The sequence below is a fragment of the Eublepharis macularius genome, chromosome 11, assembly GCF_028583425.1.
Source record: "Eublepharis macularius isolate TG4126 chromosome 11, MPM_Emac_v1.0, whole genome shotgun sequence".
Classification (NCBI taxonomy): domain Eukaryota; kingdom Metazoa; phylum Chordata; class Lepidosauria; order Squamata; family Eublepharidae; genus Eublepharis; species Eublepharis macularius.
The window spans coordinates 61,462,386-61,481,631 of NC_072800.1; the positions used below are offsets into that span (position 1 = coordinate 61,462,386).

Genomic DNA, 19,246 nt, shown 5'->3' on the forward strand with positions numbered 1-19,246 from the left:
GGATCGCGTCTCCACCCCGCAATTAAACATCCCCAGATGGAACTCCAAGGAATTTATATTTCGATCGTAGGAGGCTGCTCGGCACACCCTTGAAACTACATTACCCAGAAGGCCCTTCGACCATCCTCTTCCACGGAGACGGTTTCCCTTAGAAACTACGTTACCCAGAAAACCTTGCGAAACCGAAACCAGAACCGTATCGCCCAGGAGGCGTTGCGCCGGTCGAGTGATGTCGTGGCGTTTGTGGGGTGAGAGGCGCCCGGGGAGATTTTCGACGGTCTCAGCCTCTGGTCGAGTGTCGAAGGAAGAGGCTTCATCCGACGCCCCTCCCAGTGGGGGAGCTCACGGGCCGCAAGGATGAGGCGGGCCGGGCTGAGTAAGTGGGGCGAACAGGGATGCGAGAAACTGGACCGGGTAGCCCCTGAGGCCTGTTGTCAGGGCCGCCGCACTTGGTTGCTAGGGTCCACATCCCCTCCACTCCCCGCTAAGTTTATCCTTCGCCGACTAAGGCAGGGCATGTACATAAAAACTTGACTGAGGCAAACGAAGCCTTGGAAAAAGAAGGGCTGAACATTGTGTTAGCTGGGTTTGCCAACCTCCAGGTGGTGGCTGGAGATCCGGAATTAAACTGACCACATATCAGTTCTCCATGAGAAATTGGCTGCTTTGGAGGGTAGGCTCTGTGGCATTATACCCCAATGAGGACCCCCTCCCCCCCGAAATTCTGACCTTTCCACCCTCCAAATTTCCATGAATTGCCCTACCTGGAGCTGCAATCCTACAGTTGGAGTCAAACAGGGGAGGTATCAAGCTGGGGGAAGGCTGAGTGTTGAGACAACATTTTTCTTCCTTATATTGGAAGCTGTAGTAAACAACTAGGGTAGTATAAATAATTTACTCTTTTAGTGTTGCAAGCTGCTGTTGGGATGGGACTGGGTAAAAGTTTGGGTCCTTGGGTATTGGTTTGATTTTCTCCACTGAATAAAACAAAAGTCTAGAGGCACCCTGAAGACTAACAACATTGAACAAAAAAATAATACCATCATATTGCAACTCTCACCACCACAGAATCATGGATCTTGTGCTTTGTGTTGTAAAAGCATGGCTTCATGGTGCAGATATTTAACATGGAGCCTTCTGAAATTCACTATCAAAACACACAGCATGGACAGCACCATCTTTTTTTAAAAAAAACATAGATTCTGAGCTTTGTAGTGATGGCATGGCACAAAAAATACATTTACATTCACAGATTTTGTGAGTTTACATGAAACCCAGCAGAATCTAAGTTAAAGTCACACGTTGCAGCTATGCCCACAGGTTGTACCATAGAAACCAGTTTTCCAGCATATCATGGCATTTGCACGCTGAAGTCACACACTGCAGCTATGCCCACAGGTTGTACCATAGAAACCAGTTTTCCAGCACATCCTGGCACTGGCACGCTGCAAAGACATGCTGAAGATGAAAATAGATCCTTAGTTTTTTGTGGCCCTGTGTAAAACTCATGAGGATCCTTACATAAGAGCTTTGTTATAGTCCATTCTGTCACAGAGAGAATAATGAGAGCTCTCTGATTGGCAGCCAGAGCTGCCTATCATGGTTTTCAGGGCTAAGATTGGTGTGTTTCAAGGGCAGCAGAAGGTCTGCTTGGCGCCAGGATGTCTGGTTTCATGAGCCAGCGTACTGGCCAAAGTTCGTTGTGTCCATGAAAAAAGGCGCGTCCTACGACCCACCTGCTCGCGAACGCTGAACTGGCCTGGTCTGTGTAAAATTTTGGTCTTTTCTGATCCATGCCCTCCTCTACTTAGGATTAAGTTCCACTGAACTCAGTTGAATCCTTTCGCCCACTAAATGTGTATTGAGTACATTGTGAAACTCCCATTATGTGATGTTGACCTCTTCCTTTACCAAGTGTTAATTTTTATGGATAATGCAGATGATACATTATGACTATGGTAATATTATGAGGTATGTGGAGAGACTGGCTAACTTCGGGACAGTGGTTTGGAGTAGAAAACTGAAATATTCTTGCAGGTCTTTCTTCCCTGTAGAATAATTAAGAATTTCTAGAAAGAAGGGTTGTCTGTACTTTAACTTAGTCAGCTGTCTATATAAGATGCTATTTTCCAGGTTTGGGCTCTTGTTTGTCGGAAAGAGCTGGCGAGTTGATTTCCTTGCAGCTGTTCAGTAGCTAATATTACACAACAAATGTCATAAGTGTGCTCTAGGAAACAATCATGAACTTTCAGTTAAGTATCAGAGATTTGAGTCATTGTCTATAGACCAGGATTCGCCTGCTTAATTTCCATTTTGAATGAGAGAGTTGAGAAACTTCATTTTTTTTAACGTGGAAACTAGTACTTTGGAGAGAACCGGGCTGTCATTTGCATATTTCTTCAAAGTGGCAACTGCTGACGCTATGTTAGATATACCTAGTTTTTTGGACTTTGACCGTGCCAGGTAGTTATTTGTTATTTGGGCTGCTGACTAAATCAGTGGTCTGGTGTACAGGTAGCATGACTAATATCATGGCACTGTTATTGTGACCACTTGCATGTGAAAATTCTTCTAGTAAACTTCTGTTTCTGATCTCCTATGCATATTTTTTAAAAGCAACATTCCCTCTCCCTCTGTTGTTATCAAGAGTTAAATGGCTTTTCAGATTGAGCTTTCAATGAGAGAACCTGCCTGTTCCCCATATCTAGTAAAGTGTAAAGAATTTCTAATGAATTACTATTTCCACTTTATAAATGTACAGGTGATAAATTTCACATTGAAAGACAATGCGTCATGCATAACTTTTGTTTTTGTTGCTTTGTGAAATTAGGGTTCTTTGAATTGGAAAGATACCAGGTTTTGAGAAACATTTGAGGTTAATATTAGTGTAAGGACTGTGCTTTAAGGAAGATGATTAAGGTACTGAGACTTTTTGCTGAGGCCAGACCCATGGAACACCCAAGACTGCATCCTTTCGAGGTTGTCCCCCAAACTGTTTCCCATTGAGTAGAAGGAGCCTAGCTGAATAAGCTCTGATGGATCCATGGACAGTCTCCTACCACATTGCATTCTGCTATGGTTTAGGAAGACTGCTTAAGCTGGTGCTGCATCAAAGCTTTCTGCCGTATTGTGACTACAAGTGGGGTGGGAGGCATGAGTAGTTCCAAAGGAATAGAAGGCTTTTTTGGTTCAGGACAGAGTTTGGGTGCCAGAATGAGCTGACAGAAATACTAAAGACGGTGTTGCAGAACACTGCCAGTAAACCGCAAACAGTGCTACGCCTGGGTATCTCACACTACTTCTGATTGCCCCTGATCCATGGGAGCAGCTTTTCAGGAGATGGCTACAGGAAAGGGGAGTCAGGGAAGGTATTTATTTAAGTTATGGCTTAGACACTATTCCAGAAAAAACCCTGAAGCAGCTTCCAGAAAATTAAAACAGTTTGCCAGTAAAGCAGTCAGTATTTAAAATAACCAAACAATAGTACAAAACCATAAAAACAATCCCATACCTGCTTTAAAAACTAAAAAACCCTGCCTGGGGTTGACCCGCAAACTCATCTCAGTTTTCCTCAGTGGGGGCACACAGGACAGGGCTTGAGATGAAGCTCTTAACTGTCAGAATAGTACAGCAGAAAGCAGGGTGGATTAAAATCAATGATTTTTTTAAAAAAATCAAAAAAAATCAGATTTTTTTATTTAAATCGGATTTTTAAAATTTAAATTGGATTTTTTAAATTTAAATTGGATTTTTTTTAAATAAAATGCTTTTTGAGGAAAATATATTACCATCCAAAAGTTATTCTATCATGAAATAAAGATTAGTTTTTAATTATGTAGAATAAGGCTGTATATGTTTAATTTTTTTGGTAAATAAATTCCATTAATCCATTCACAATGTCATGCTCTTCCAGAGGTTTTTGTAAGATTATTGGGCAGTTTCTCTGCCTACAAGATATTATCACAGATGCTTGGTTTTGCAGTTCTCAAAACTGAATTTGTGTCAGCTCAGCAGAGATCACATGCCTCTTCTTCACAGCAAAAATGTTATAACATGAACAGAGTTGAGAGAAAGACCTTAATCCTATTGTTCTACAAACCTATGAAGAGAGAATCAACCCCTTCAGTGCTAAGTTTCAAGAAGTTCAGTGAATAGAAACAATATTTTTCTGATTGTTTGGAGTGGAATAGATCTGCACAAGAAGAAACTAAGTGTGAGGAGGGAGGGACAAGCTGTACAAAATGAAAGTGAAACTTTTTGAGCACAATACTGCACAAGTCTTTGGATCTTTTGTGTGTATGACCTGAGGTTTATCACATTCTTTCCTTGGAGGAAAAAACCTATAATGGCAGCAGGCCGTAAAAGAGACTCAGTTTGGGAATACTTTAATGAAGTTCCTTTACCTATCGGTAAGGCAGGCATCCATGCAAAATGCAAACACTGCAGCAAAGAAATGCAAGGCCTGGTGGCCCGAATGAGGCAACATCATGAGAAGTGCTGTGATGAAGATGACCAAAGAAACACATTTGAACAGGCAGGATCTTCAGGTTGGTAAACATTTTTATTGAATCATATTTCTAAAGACTGCCTCATGTTTGAGCAAAATTATATTTCTTATTATTACTGCATGTTACTGTCATTTGGTACAGTTATGAAGAAAAGCAAATATTCCTTTTGGGGCAGTGCTGTACAATAAGCAGAAATTGTATAAACAATAAAATAACAGCATTGACTTTTTTGTTTAAGGGAATTCATCGTCAACGTTAAGGATTCTGGAAACTATCCACCTTCAAGATCACCATCCTCCTGTTCTACAGTTTCAGAGTTATCCATCCCGGATAGTGCTTCATTTGCATCATCATCAGACACCCACAGTATATCACCTAAAAGAAAGAAAAAACCCTTCCCTCCTGGAACCACCATAGATAAGTTTGTGATAAAAACTAGCAGATTAGAAAAAGAGTTAATTGATGAAAAAATTTCCCAGTTTGTTTATGCAACGAACTCTTCTTTCCATCTGACTGAGAACCCACATTTCATTAATATGGTTCAGTCACTGAGACCAGGATACAGTCCACCCTGCAGAGCAGATGTTGCAGGGAAACTGCTGGATAAAGTGTATGACAGAGAAATGGAGCAATGTGCAACAGCTCTGGAGGGTAGAATTGTTAACCTAAGTATTGATGGGTGGAGTAATGTCCACAATGATCCTGTTGTATGTGCTTGTATAACAACAGAAGAAGGGAAAGTCTTCCTTGCACAAACAATTGATACGTCAGGAAATGCACACACAGCAGAATACTTACAAGAAGTGGCAGTAAAAGCTGTAATAACGTGAACAAAAATTCAAATGTCTAGTACGCAGTTTGGTCACAGACAATGCTGCAAATGTATCCAAGATGAGAAGAAATTTAGAAGAGCAGGAAGGGAATACAAAGCTAATAACATATGGTTGCAGTGCTTATTTGCTGCACCTCTTAGCAAAGACTTAAGTGTTCCAGAAATAAAGACTAATGTTGTTGAAATTGCTAAATACTTCCGTAACAATCATTTTGCTGCAGCAGCTCGGAAAAGGATGGGTGGAACCAAGCTAACGCTCCCACAAGATGTTAGATGGAACTCTGTGGTGGACTGTTTTGAGCAGTATATCAAGAACTGGCCTATTCTGATGACAGTTTGTGAACAAAATCGAGATAAAATAGATGGCACTGTCACGGCCAAAATCCTCAACATTGGGCTTAAGAGAAATGTTGAACATATGCTGAGCATCCTGAAACCCATCTCTGAAGCTTTAAACAAAATACAGAAAAATAGCTGATTTATTGCTGATGCTGTTGAAATTTGGAAGGAACTGAGTGAACACTTAAAAACAGAACTACACATGGACAGAATTAAATTACAAGCATTAAAAAAACGAATGGGACAAGCACTGTCTCCAGCTCATTTTTTGGCAAATATTGTCAATATCCAGTACCAGGGTCAAAACTTAAGTGCTGAGGAAGAGGAGTTAGCTATGACATGCGTATCCAGCAATCATCCATCTGTAATACCAATTATAATAAACTTCAGAGCTAAGGGGGAACCATTCAAGAAATATGTTTGCTGAAGATATTTTAAAGAAAGTCACACCAGTGAACTGGTGGAAGTCACTTAAGCACTTGGATTTAGAGACTGTTCAAGTAATGATTTCACTTTTAACAGCAGTAGCTTCTTCTGCAGGTGTTGAAAGAATATTCTCTTCCTTTGGACTCATTCATTCTAAATTGAGAAATCGTTTGGGACCCGATAAAGCAGGAAAGCTTGTTTTTCTTTTCCAGATTATGAACAAAGAAGAAGATGAAGATGACGAGTGAGCTACAGAGGACAGTATTTAAGTTTTTCATGTGTAGGCTGGGCTGACAGTCTAAGTTTCTTAAAATATATATACTTTGTTTAGCCAAATTAGTTAACAAACATGGATGTTTGTTTAAGCAAATAACAAATGCTGTAATGTTATTGTTTCAGTTGAATAAATAAAACTATTTAAATTGTTATTATTAAGGTAATGATTATTTTTCTCCTTCCAATAAAGTACAACAGAAAACTTGTCCAAATATGAATGATTAACCTAAACTGGGGATAATTCATCTCACAATAAATTAACTATAATGTGTTTCTAATAGTATTAAAATCAATATTTTACACAACTGTAAAACTAATATGAAAAGTTGTTATTCTAAAAATCTTCATCTACTTGCATATTAAAGTTATACCAGCAAGAATTAGTCTTTATGTAGAAAACTATGATTTAAATCAAGCCTTACTGACTAGTGATTTAAATCGTGATTTAAATCAGTTTGATTTAAATCAAATCTACCCTGGCAGAAAGTAGTTCTACAGGTAGCACTCTGCAGATTGCCATCTGGGGATTCATAACACCTTAAAGACTAGTTACTAAAAAACAAAAGACAGACACTGACCTGAAAGTGTACAGTCCTTGTAGTCTAATGCAAAATGTTATGTCTGAACCCCATCCGTGCCAATGCTAACACTGAACCAATGTTTCATACTGTAACTTAATGACATATTGTCAATGCCATATTGTCTTTCACAGACTTTGTGCAGGTGCTTATCTAACGGACTGTAGAAACTTTCAGTGTTCATGACCTTGTAGACTACTCACTCCCAGGCATTGCTATGTCTCGACTTTGATCTTTTGCTTTCTCAGTGACTATACTTGATAGTATAAAAATGTGAAATGTTCTCACCCAAAGTGCGCGCCAAAAGTCTTGTTTATTGTTGGGAGGGGGAAGGAGCAAACGTGTGAGTTAAAAGGAGGGATTTTTCCCCATGTTACTATTCCTGTCAATTTTGCTCTTACTGCTTAGATGCTTACCTTGCTTCTGAGTAATCCTATGGACATAAATATGGAAATGATTTAATTTCTGAATAAAATCATTTAACCAAGAGCCTGGACTTCCTGTTGCAATCGTACAGGGATCTGTCTGCCATAGCCTGTCATCCATAGCCTGACACAAAGTGTACCTAAGACACTTTTTGACATCACCACTCTCTCACTTGTGACACTGGACCATTAGGAATTGTTTAGGGATGAGGTCCCAGTGTTAGCTAAGTAACATGATAATTCCCAACAGATTTTTCTTGGGGTAGAAAATCAGTCTGGCACTTGAAGTCCTTTGTGATTCTTTGCCTTTTGATGCAAATAGTAGGGAACAGTCCATTAAAAGTAGGTTGTTAATAAGACCAAGTGACAGTATGCTAGAGGTAACAAAGTCCAGTGATTTCTCCAGTAATTAGTCATGACTAACTTTGGATGGATTGCACTCTTGATCTCTTATCCCATTCTGTTTTAGCAGGTTTGCCTGTGGCGCAGTATTCTAATTTGTGGTGAAGCAGGAACTTACACATTGTTAATCAGTCTCTTTGCAGTGTTTCCAACTGTGTCCTGAGCGGGGTGGATTACCACCTGCACCGCTGATAAAACTGAAATGTACTATTAGGGCTAGTTTTAACGGTAGTACTAGCACGCTAACCCCAGAGCAGAAATCCCTAAAGACTTTATATTTACCATTTGGAAGAGATGCTTTGGTACAATACTGTGATGTGACATGAGGGATGTGTTACATGTGTTTTAAGGAAACACAGAAACCATGCTCTGTGCATACGTTTTACACATTTATGTGGCTCTGAACGCTTGTCTGCACAGTCGCTGCAAGACGTGTATTTCAAATTATGTGATAGCATTTGCAGAATGGATGAGATCTTTTGAAGATTATAGTACTAAAATACATGGACAAAGAAAGAGTATTCTTGGTGATAGGGAGAATCTGATCATGCAGTCATGTTCAAGTCAAGAGAAGAATGGTTTTAGGAACAGCAGTTATATCCTTCTCTTTTCCTCCTCGAATGCTTGGCATTGTGAAAGGCAGGGCAGTGGGAGCAAGGATTCAGGTTGTTCAGCTGTTTTTAAACTCTGTGTATAAGTAAAGAAATGGGGTCCAGATTATGAGATTGCAAGTCTTGAAGCGGAAACTTAGCGGGTTACGTACATTTGCTTAGCAGTGTGTATCTAGGATTTTATATTGCATAAGACTGTACTTCCCTTGATCTTTCAAAAATGGCTGGTGGCATAATAAAAATGAAAGAAAATTGATATTTCCCCTTCAGATACCCTATTTTCTGGTTATGTTTCAGGTGAAGGAACGGCTACTGGCAATTATGGCTATGCCAATAGTGGGTACAGTGTATATGAGGAAGAAAATGAAAAGTTAGCTGAAAGTTTGCGTTCAAAAGTCACTGCCATAAAATCAGTAAGTATATCATAATAGCAGCAGCATTAAAATTTATTGGTGTACATAATACTTGCTCAATCAGTGTAGCAGCAATATAGTAAAAATTCAGACTGCTTAATTGAATTCAGGCAGAATACTGCCCATCAAAAACCATAGCTTGCTCATTCATGGAATGAATTCTTCCTCTAATTGGATTTGAAGTCCAGCTGCCCTTTTGGCTAATCAAAATTCAGGATGCATGTTGGGACACAGCAGAAGCTCTGCTTCTTTGGCACACTGTGAGTTGGCATTTCCTAGATGAGGCATTGCATTCCCAAGTGAGTTATATAAGTCAGTTGGGTCAGTAGCAAACCCTGCTAATAAAAGTTGTGATCATCAAACTAGACTCTTTAAGTGCCAAGGAAATAATCATAGCTGAAGTCTAATCAAATCTTTCAGTAGGCTTTGTCGAAGAGTACAGGTGGATAGCCTAACCATCCATTGCACAGCTGGACATAAGTCAGCCTAGACAGTTCATACTGCAGTGCACCGTAAATAGATATGACATGCACTGCCGAAAAGGTACTCACACTGGAGGAGATGGGAGGACCACAGTAGTTCACGCTTACATTTACATAGGATTTTTCTGAATTCATCAGAGGACACTTAGCTTGGAACTTCCCAACATTTGGTGACTGGACCCAGCCTCCTATGGCAGCCATTTTGTGGTAATGCCACTGTCTCTTGTCAAAATTCTGGCAGTGCTAAGAATCTCAACAAGGGTTTTACTACATAGCTTTTCACCAATATCCATGGATATGGCTTAAAAAGTAAAAAGAAACTGAAAAGGAAAATGTGAATGAAATGCTGAAGTAACTAGAAAATGAACAGTGCTATTGCTATAGACTATTCCACTGTTTCTTGCATGTATTATCCCCGTCTTGCAGTATTGTTTTTACTTTTGTAGTTCCATTTTTGTATTGTTTATGACATAGGTCTGATATTTTTTGCATTGTTTATAATTTTTGTAATCTCAGTCCTATGCATTGTTCATTGGATGTCTTATGCTATTTGATTGCATTGTTTTACACTTGGTAATCCACATTGAGTGAGAAAGGCAAGCTGTAAATACGGTGAATAAATAGATTAAATAAAATTAGGAAAATCTGTAATTTTAAAGATAATTTGTGTTTGAAAACAGCTAAAACACAGGCTGCCATTGATTATTCTCTTACAGCATACTTCTGTGGGTGCTTTTCTATGACCTGAATCTTTAAGGTGGGAGATGGGGTTTTTGGGGGGAGGTTTCTAAGCTATATTTGGTTCTCTCCAATTTTACTTGCATAATATATTCCATTTATTAGTCAGAATTAAAATGGATCATGTTCTCTCTTCCTCTGCTCCCTTACAGCTTTCTATTGAAATTGGAACAGAAGTTAAACAGCAAAATAAAATGCTAGCTGAAATGGTATGTATACAGTCCACATTTTCACTTTGTTTCATATGATCTTAGCACGTGTTTTCCCCTCAATGCATTTCTGTTTGTTAAAATGTGGCCTTACTAAGGATTATCGGTTTTCATACAGAAAGATGAGTTTTTGTTTCTAGTATACTTTAACAGTTTCAACTGTAAACTTTTCATCTGTCTCCACCTGAAAATCATTTAGAAATGTCTGTTTAGAAGATACTACAGTACAAACATGTTCGTATACTTAAGTTATGTGAGATGGATTGATTCCTTTTTAAGCACAAGTAACTTAATCCAGCTAGGGACAATTTGTTTTTATGTATGTATTCTTTTATGTATCCCCAGTTGGATGTATCTGTGCAGATAGCTGCAGCACATGTGGTTCCCTTCTCAAGTCCAACAGATGGGGCTGTAGACATGGCTTTTTCTAAATGATAACATTTCTAACCCTCAGCTGTTTAGTAGGGTACTGGGAGCTGGATTCACTCTCACCCTCCCATTTCGCTTTCATCCGCCAAACAGATGATGTTTAACTTTTTTGAAAGACTTCTTTCACATGTGTACATAGCTCCTCTGTACCCTGTTTGTATGGCTTCTGAGACTGCCTGGTTGGCAACTATGTGAAATAGGCTGGTAGCCTAGAGGGACCACTGGCCTGATCCAGCAGGGCTGTTATGCTCTGCTATGAAGATGATTCTTTGCATCAGGGCAAAGCAATTCAGGGGTATTCTCAATTTTATCCTCCTGTTGAGAATTTAGACTTTTCGTAATGCAAATAATTCTCTCTCTCTTTTTTAACTCTAGGATGATGATTTTGATTCAGCGGGTGGATTTCTTGGTGCAACAATGGGTAGACTAAAAACTCTTTCCAGAGGAAGCCAAACAAAACTTTTGTGCTACATGATTCTTTTTTCGTTGTTTGTCTTTTTTGTAATTTACTGGATTATTAAATTGAGGTGATACAGATTATCTATTATGACATTATAATTAGCAGTACCAGACTTGGAGAAAAGTCTTCCCGAAGAACAGGAAACTGTTTTCTGTATAAACATTATTAGCACATCTGGGACTGTTCTGTGGATTTTTCAGTATTTATGAGGCTAGAAAACTTTCCGTTTAAAGAAACCCTTGTTTTTTAGGGTTATGAAATTGAATTCTGCTCAGGTTTGAGTATTCTAAACACAAAAATAGCTACTAGGGTGGGGTGGGAGGCGATGTCATACTATATTTTAACATTGCAGGGGGGAGGGTGGGGAGGGTTTCCTGTCCAAGATAAAAATTTCCACTTTGCAGCTATAGATGCTTTTTTTCTATCAAAGTTACAGGCACAGTAAAAAAAAAAATCTCATTTTTATTATGCTACATTTACATTATTTTTAATTTTTAAAAGATTAAATCTGAGGTCAGCCAAATTACTGTTGATCCTCAATGGGAAACTTAAACATGTGCTTTTAACATTCCCAGGGAAATCAGTGAGACTTCTGCTGTTACTGCAGTTTGGTTGGCTTGTGCCCACAGCGGCTTGTTCATTGTTGCAGCTAGGATTTATATTAACCTAGAATGGACAAAAACGGTTAAGAGGTAGAACTACTAATACATGATTTCTTATATTGCGTGTGTCGGGGGGGGGGGCGGGGGGAGACACAACACGCACTCAGCCAAGTTTAGCAAAGATTGTCATGGAAATGGGCTTTTGTCAGTGGTTCTTCTTGAGATGATGTGCTCAGTGTCAGCACAGAGAAGCTGGTTACTGTTTTGATGGCACTAACAGGTAATCTGGCTATCCATGAATATTTATAGGTTGGAAATAGCTGCCAATTCTGACATACATTACTATTTTTATTTCATTGGGATTGCTGGATCATGGTGACTTTACATTGAATTATTGGTTAATATAACTGAAAGCATTTTTGAAAACAGGGACCTATAATGTTACAAATTTCATACTAAAGAATATTTTGTGATGGCAGAAAAAAACCAAAATGCCTTTTATTGAGAAGCCCTACTGTACTGTGTTGGCCATTTATATCCTATTACGCCACACTGCCTGTCTTATGCTGCAGGTAATGAAACTATTACACTGCTGTTATAGTATAAAACCATGAAGAGTTATTGTCACGCTTGGCCAACTTTTAAAGATATTGTTCAGTGGAACATGCCAGGATTTGTAGTTCTTATCCTTTATAGAATAAAAACATGTATTATTAACCCTTTTAGCTGCTATGAGTTTATTACTGAATATGGTACTTTCCATTCCTGAAGCTTTTGGAAATGCTAACGGGAATGTATTATGAAAATCTATATATCTGATTGATATGATACTGCATTATCAAGAATATCCTTAACACTTGTACTAGTTACTATGAAGGTTCAGTCAGGACACAGCTGTAATGTAACCATAGCTAAAATAAATGGATGACCCTGAAGGCTTCCCTTCCTTTCCCTCTTTTGTAATAATCAAGAATTATATCTGCACCCCAGTTAAACACAAGCCTGCCCAAGCTTTGCAATCTGCATCAGAGATCCTTCACTGAATGTTCCCGTCCTCAGGACTTAGATGGGTGTCAGCCTGTTCATGGTATGTTGTTCCCAGAGCCATTTCTGAGATACCTTTGCTGTATGCATTTAGGTGCTAGGTTAAAACCTTTTTATTTAGGGGTTTCAGTGGTTAATTTTTGTTGCTGATTTATGTCGGTGTGAAATCTGTTCATTATTTAAAACATTAGTCTTATTTTTATATTTGAACCTTTTATATTGATAGCATTGTCTTGTGAGCCATGTTGGAAATTTCATACAGAAAATCAGGAGATAAATACAGAAGTGTAGAATAATAATAAACTTTAAACCACAGTTTGAAACGAGTTTTCAAATCCTGGTTAACTCGCTCATGTTAACCTTAATATGGACATTATTAACACTTTAAAAAGTATGGAGTAGAAACAGAACTGATAATCATGAAGTAGACATTTTAAAATTGCCCTGCGGTGCTTGTAATTATGTGGAGTAGTAGCATATAGCTTTTAATCATGTTATCACACTCCCTACTTTCCTCATTTCCTGGGTGGTTCTGGATGGGTGGTAGAAGCTTCAGTAACAACCTATCCATTCAGCTGTTTCTACTACATAGTCACTGGCAGCCTGGTTCCATCATCTTGTGTAATAATATAGTACTGGCCTAGAATTACTTGCACTCCCAATCCAGCAATGAGTGCAGCAGAAAGTTACAAATGCAGCTGATTTTAGCAGAGATTGCAGTTTCATCATCAGTGAAAGCATGGAAGTATTAACTTCCAGTTGTGTACAAACTGGGCATTAAGCTGCCATTCAAAAGTCAGCATGTAGAAATTTGTACTAAGCTGTTGTAGACCCATAGTTTGCCCCTTTATAGACCAGGCTGTGAATGATGTTTGTCTAGGAACAGCATAAAATTAGCATAGATGGCTTTAAAAGGGGGGGGGTAGACTGTATTCAGAGGCAATAAACCTCTGAAATCCAGTGCTAGGAGGCAACATCAGGGGAGGGCCTTGACCTCTATAATGTGTTTGTTGGCTCTTCAGGGCAGCGAGTTGGCCACTGTGAAACAAGATGCTGAGCTAAAAGGACCTTTGATCCAGCAAGGCTCTTCTTATATTATTATGAAAGGAAACAAATGAACTTGTAATATAGTTACAATTTTAGGTAAGAATTATGTAATCCACAGCTCTGAGATTAAAGGTAAACAATTTTTTAAAAAATTGCATAGAATCTGGGAAGTATATTTAAATACCGCTCACCTCTCTTCTTAAAGATTCCACAAAGGTAATTAAAAACAGGTTTAAGACATACAGTTGGATCCACCACTGGTGAAGGAGATCCCCACTTCCCACCAAAAAGGCTCTGCTGGGGCTCATGGGACCTGCATGGACAAAATCCATTTATGATGGGGCTGCAATTTGGAGAACTGTGAAATTGAGTGAAAAAGTTGGCTGGATTCAATAGTTCACGAATGGAAAAATGCTAATAACGCTCTTTTCCATTTACAGAAATTCCATGGCTTATACTCTTTATTTCCTAGAGACGGGAAGGCTTTGTTCTTGCTCTTTGTGTAAATAGTAAATAGTGTAAACCAGTTCTTAAAAATGACAGGGTCTATCAGAAAGCCAATGTTTGCAGCCTATTCCTAGTAAATTACTACTCCTGCAATGTCAATAATAAATTACACTAATCTATCCAACCGTTTGGAACTTTAGCCGGTTCTACAACATATTCTGTAACTTACCTTTCCTAATTACTTCCATGCTGAACACTGCTGCACCAACAATAAACCTAACCAGTGACTCTTGATCAGCCTAAACATGTGCACTCCTAAATGTGCAGGCCTCACTGTTGGCTTCCAAGTCCTAGCATGATGGGATTCTTGGAGAGACAGGCTCATCTGGTGTATTATGTTCTTCTGTACTGAAGGCTAGCTGTTAAAATTGTGTAATGTTTACTCTGGTTCTGCTCATAATGTGAATGTCAGAAATAAATTGTGATGAACCACTTTTATATCAATTAACAACACACCACACAACTTCTAGATGTTTTATTTATGTAAAATACACTCATAGCCTAAAAAGGACCCAGAGCAGCTTATAAACAAGAAAATTAGTATAAATTACTGAAACAATAAATAGAACCATAACAGGATAAACTGAGCCTCAGTTTCATTTAACTGCCCTTAAATGCTCTTCCACAGTTCCCATTTTGCATCTCTTTTTAAAAATTGTGAGTGTAAGCACCTTCCCAACCACAGAGAGGCTGTTCTAGAATGTGAGAACAGCCATAGTAAAAGACTTGAGATAGAGTGATAGCAGTTTTAACAGATCTCAAAGTTAAAGACAAGACAGAATGAGGGGCCTAGGCTGTGAAGAGCTTTAAAGGTTAGACCTGGCACCTTGAACTGAACTAGGAAACAAGCTAATGATAAAAGAACTTCAAAATAGGTGTAAAGAGTACAAGGCAATTAGCTCTAGTCAGTAATTGTGTTTCTGCATTTAGGACTAATTGCAGTTTCCAAGTTGTCTTCAAGGGCAGCTCCTCATAGACTACAATGCAATAGTCTAGGGCTTGTGGGTTAATATAGCTTGGACCAGTATGTCTTATAAGCAGAGTACAAAAGATGAGGTACTTCTGTGCGAGATGTAACAGACTACCAATTTATCTTTGTAAGAATAAGCTAGTTACAAATAGGCCACATCCTCGTCTGCTAGAGTCAGCAATGGGCCATGGTGTGCTTGTGGAAAGAGAAACCATCTGATCGTGCTGTTTGTCTGTAAGTAAGGCAAGAGTCCTGCAACATGAACATTAATCAAATTCAAGTTTATTGACTTTCAGAATTGCTGTATTGTATATCATTTCCCCAAGAAGACAATTCACTTGGTGTAGCTTATTAAAATATGAGCAAACCTGTGATTCATAGGTGCTACTTTTTGGGTAAGATCTGCATATACTTGCATATAATGGAAAGCATGACTTCATCAGAACCAGCTCCTATTGATAACAATCTTGAATCCCTGCCAAGATAGAAAAACAAGGCAAAAATCAGACAAAATGACTGAAATAATTTTTAAAAATGAAAAAAGCTGGGGGGAAATGACTGCCTCTCTTCTACCACGTACTTTTGCTTTTTAAGTTAATTGTAATTGAACCAATCTCAATAATGTTAGCATTCACAAATACGAAATAGACTATTATGAGGTCTGGTTGCACAGCATCCTTTAAATGAGGTGCAGATGCTATGGGATATGTTTTGCTGTTGCACCAGTTTAGTATCTTTTTGCCAGGGCAGGGGGGTGGTCAGGTAAGGAGGGGTAGTTGGAATGAGGTATTACGTGCAGTAGATACAGAATGTATGGTATGCACTGGATCTGACTAAACATTGTGATTGAAATAATAAGTGGGACTTTAACTCTTTTCTGGCTTGTCTAGTTAAGAGTAGAATGTACAGAATTAAAAAAACAACGGAAGACACTATATATTTTCATTGCCCCAAAGCATTAAGTTGAATCAGACTAATGCTTACATACTTTTGTTTTAATTTTTTAAACTGGGGGATAAAAAATGATGCCAGTATCAAATTCCCTATGAATTTTACTGGTAACACCTAAGAGGGTTAGAACAAGTTGGTGTGCTCACATGAAGATTTCTCTTATCTTGGGGCTTGAGAGAGAGACTTTTATAGTTTGGTAGCAGCCCTTTTTGTGAAGAACTCTCTGACCATTTGCTGGTGGTCACCAAGAAAACTCTGTACCTGAGTGGTATTTTAAAGCCATCTTCAAACAGTGCTTTTGTGAGTTATGATAAGGCAGGACCTTGGGTCAGTCACAGCTTCTAGCTCTCTCAGCCCCACCCACCTCACAGGGTGTTTTGTTGTGGGGATAATAATGACAGTTTGTAAACCGCTCTGAGTGGGTGTTAAGTTATCCTGAGTATAAATTGAATGTTGTTGTTGTTATTAGAATCCAGAGTGACAGCAGAAAGAACTAGAACAATGGAAAGTAACAACATACTCCTTTAGTATGCGGAACAAAGGAGCTGCATAGTTCTCTTACTACTTACAGATAGTAGCTAAATTACTTGTTTTATGCTTAACAAAACCAGTCAGTTTTTACACGGCAAACAGCCTGTATTATCCACTACTCATGAAGGCCTTTAATGCAGTAGCAAAACTAGGAAGATACATAAAAATGGAACAGACTGATAGTTTTTATACCTTGCTTTTTGAAGTCAATTAGATCCAAAACTATATGCAGGGAAAGATCTTACCCCCTGATTCAAAGCCCTTGATGTTTACATTTAAGCACACTAGGTATGTGCATTTATTATGATGAAAAGTTATGTCTGAATACAAATATGTAGAAAAGATCTAAATATAATTAAAAGATCTAAATTCATGTGTGAAAAAGTTAATATATGAACTTGTAAATGGGAAACAAAATGCAAATATCTGAATCACAGTGAATGAGTTAAATTGTTTTTCTATAGAGAAAAAAAACCTGTAAGTCATTTAGCTAGTGAAAATTATAGGGTAAAAAGTGATACTCTGAGAGTAGTTGTTATATAATAAAACTCTGCAGAGCGTGGGAGACTGGAAGGAAGTTGCCTTTTGTACATTCTTTTCTCCACTACACTTGGGGGAAAAATAACTTTTGTAATCAAAGTAATTTGGGGAAGGTTCATCTAAGTATAAACTGGCTGAAAAATTTGCACAGTGTCTGACTAAAATCCTTTTCTATGAAGCAAAGGCTGAATGTCTTAAACAGATGCTATGGTGTGTGACTCCTGTTGAAGGAACAGCAAACTGACCTATGTATCATTGAATACTAATACTTCTCCGGAAGCTTACTAAAAGATACGTAGCTGGGTCAGCTTCAGGATGTAACAGAACAGATGTGTCTTGCAGTTATAGGAAATGACGCTTCTATCAAATGAACATCACTGCTAAGTCAATATATTGCAATGAAGCCTTACCAAAAGTAATAATAATAACTGCACTTATTATATACCACTCTTCTAGACAGATTAGTGACCCACTCAGAGCACTGGACAAGATCAGTGTAATTACTATCCCCACAATACAGCTGGGAGCTATGGCTGAGAGGAATGGCTTACTCAAAACCACCTACTGACCTCAAGGCAGTAGTGGGATTCAAACCAGAAGAATGCTGATTTGCAGTCCAACCACTATGCTACAGCAGTAGGGGATGTTTTAGAGATGCTTTTTGCTGGCATTTCCTTTGAGTGTTCTTAATGGTACTCAAGGCCTTGTTTTGTCTGGCATACTCCCAATAATTGTTACTGGCCCTCCTCTCTGGCTTTAGTGTTGTATGTTTATATGTTGTTATCAAATTATTGTATAAATATTGTTTTAATGTTGAAATGTTTTACTGTTCACTGCTTTGGGGATCCTATTGGGTGGAAAGACAACATAGAAATGTTTTAAATCAAGTAAATAAAAATAATAAATTCTTAACAGAATTGAAGCCAAAGCTGTGATTTGATTTGAGGAAGAATGGCCTCTTCTCTGCTGGATGGCAAAAACATCTGCCTACCCTCAAGAAACAGTATGAATTTGCCAATATGCCTTACTAGGAGTTCTCAATCTCTGTTGTGATCCTGGCAGAACAAAGACAAAAAATGGTTGTCCTTGTTGGTACTTGGATTCTCCCTCTGAGTCGGAGGACATCCTGGGTGTTTCCCACCGTCCAATCGGGGAGGCAGGAAAGTTGATCTTTCTTCCTCTTCCTGTGGATGTATGTGGGAACACCCCCTTTGCCTTCAGTTCCTTTCCTGCCTCAGGGGAGAGCAGTTCACCTTAGGCTAGCTCTTCACTGCCTTCCTAATTAAATCTATCTGCTATAATCTTCCCTTCCTATTTCTTCCTCTTTCTTCCTCTTTCTTTCACCTTAATTTCCTATCTTCCACTGCCTTCTTCTCCTATACCTTCCTGTTTGGAACGTGTCAAGGAGAAGATTGAAGACTGAGAATGGCCTCGGCGGCCTCATCGGATTCCGAAGAGAGTTTTTTGGAGAGGGCGAGCCATCCCCCAGGAGCTGTCTTACCGATGGCGGGGATGTGCTCAGCCGGCGCCGGCTCTCCTTGCGAGGCTGAGCGGCTCCCCGGCGAGAAGATTCCTTTGGGAGAAGATCAGCCCTCTAAGAAAAGGCCTCGTCTCCAGCAGAGGGAGCCCCAGAGCTCGAGAAGTCTGAATCAGGAGGCCTTTAGCTGCAGCAACGGAGGGAGCTTCGTTTTGGCGGCAAACAACAGCGCGGCTAGCGTTTTCCCGCCAAGGCCAAATGATGCGCTTCCCAACCTCCCGGCGGGAGAAATGGGACTTAATCAGGATCCAAACGTTCAGGAGAATCAAGTTAGTGCTGCTTACCTTACTATGCCCCCAGAAGTGATGGGTTTTCTGCGACAGACCATGAGGGAGGAGATCCTGGCTCTTCATAAGTCTAAGCAACTTCAACCCTCTCAACCTTCCTGC

At 39.1% G+C, this 19,246-nt stretch overlaps 2 protein-coding genes across 2 annotated transcripts in view; one reads left to right on the top strand and one right to left on the bottom strand.

The window, feature by feature from the left end:
- The first annotated feature begins 208 nt into the window (after nucleotides 1-208).
- BET1 (Bet1 golgi vesicular membrane trafficking protein) lies at nucleotides 209-12,447 on the top strand. Its single transcript, XM_054991332.1, has 4 exons — nucleotides 209-376; nucleotides 8,695-8,810; nucleotides 10,183-10,239; nucleotides 11,044-12,447. The coding sequence occupies exons 1-4, from the start codon at nucleotides 358-360 to the stop codon at nucleotides 11,197-11,199; spliced, it is 348 nt and encodes a 115-aa protein (XP_054847307.1). The 5' UTR covers nucleotides 209-357; the 3' UTR covers nucleotides 11,200-12,447.
- A 2,341-nt stretch (nucleotides 12,448-14,788) lies between these two features.
- LOC129337545 (probable acyl-CoA dehydrogenase 6) overlaps nucleotides 14,789-19,246 on the bottom strand; it is a 61,990-nt gene continuing 57,532 nt past the window's right edge. The window contains exon 9 of the mRNA XM_054991331.1: nucleotides 14,789-15,773. Coding sequence (XP_054847306.1) covers nucleotides 15,683-15,773 — 91 coding nt within the window. The 3' untranslated portion in view covers nucleotides 14,789-15,682. The remainder of the gene's footprint in view (nucleotides 15,774-19,246) is intronic.

Bases quoted from the DNA above. Each gene is read 5' to 3' on its own strand.
- BET1 (XM_054991332.1), top strand. The intron at 8,811-10,182 runs GTAAGTATATCA...GCTCCCTTACAG, and splicing joins AAGTCACTGCCATAAAATCA to CTTTCTATTGAAATTGGAAC. The intron at 10,240-11,043 runs GTATGTATACAG...TTTTAACTCTAG, and splicing joins ATAAAATGCTAGCTGAAATG to GATGATGATTTTGATTCAGC.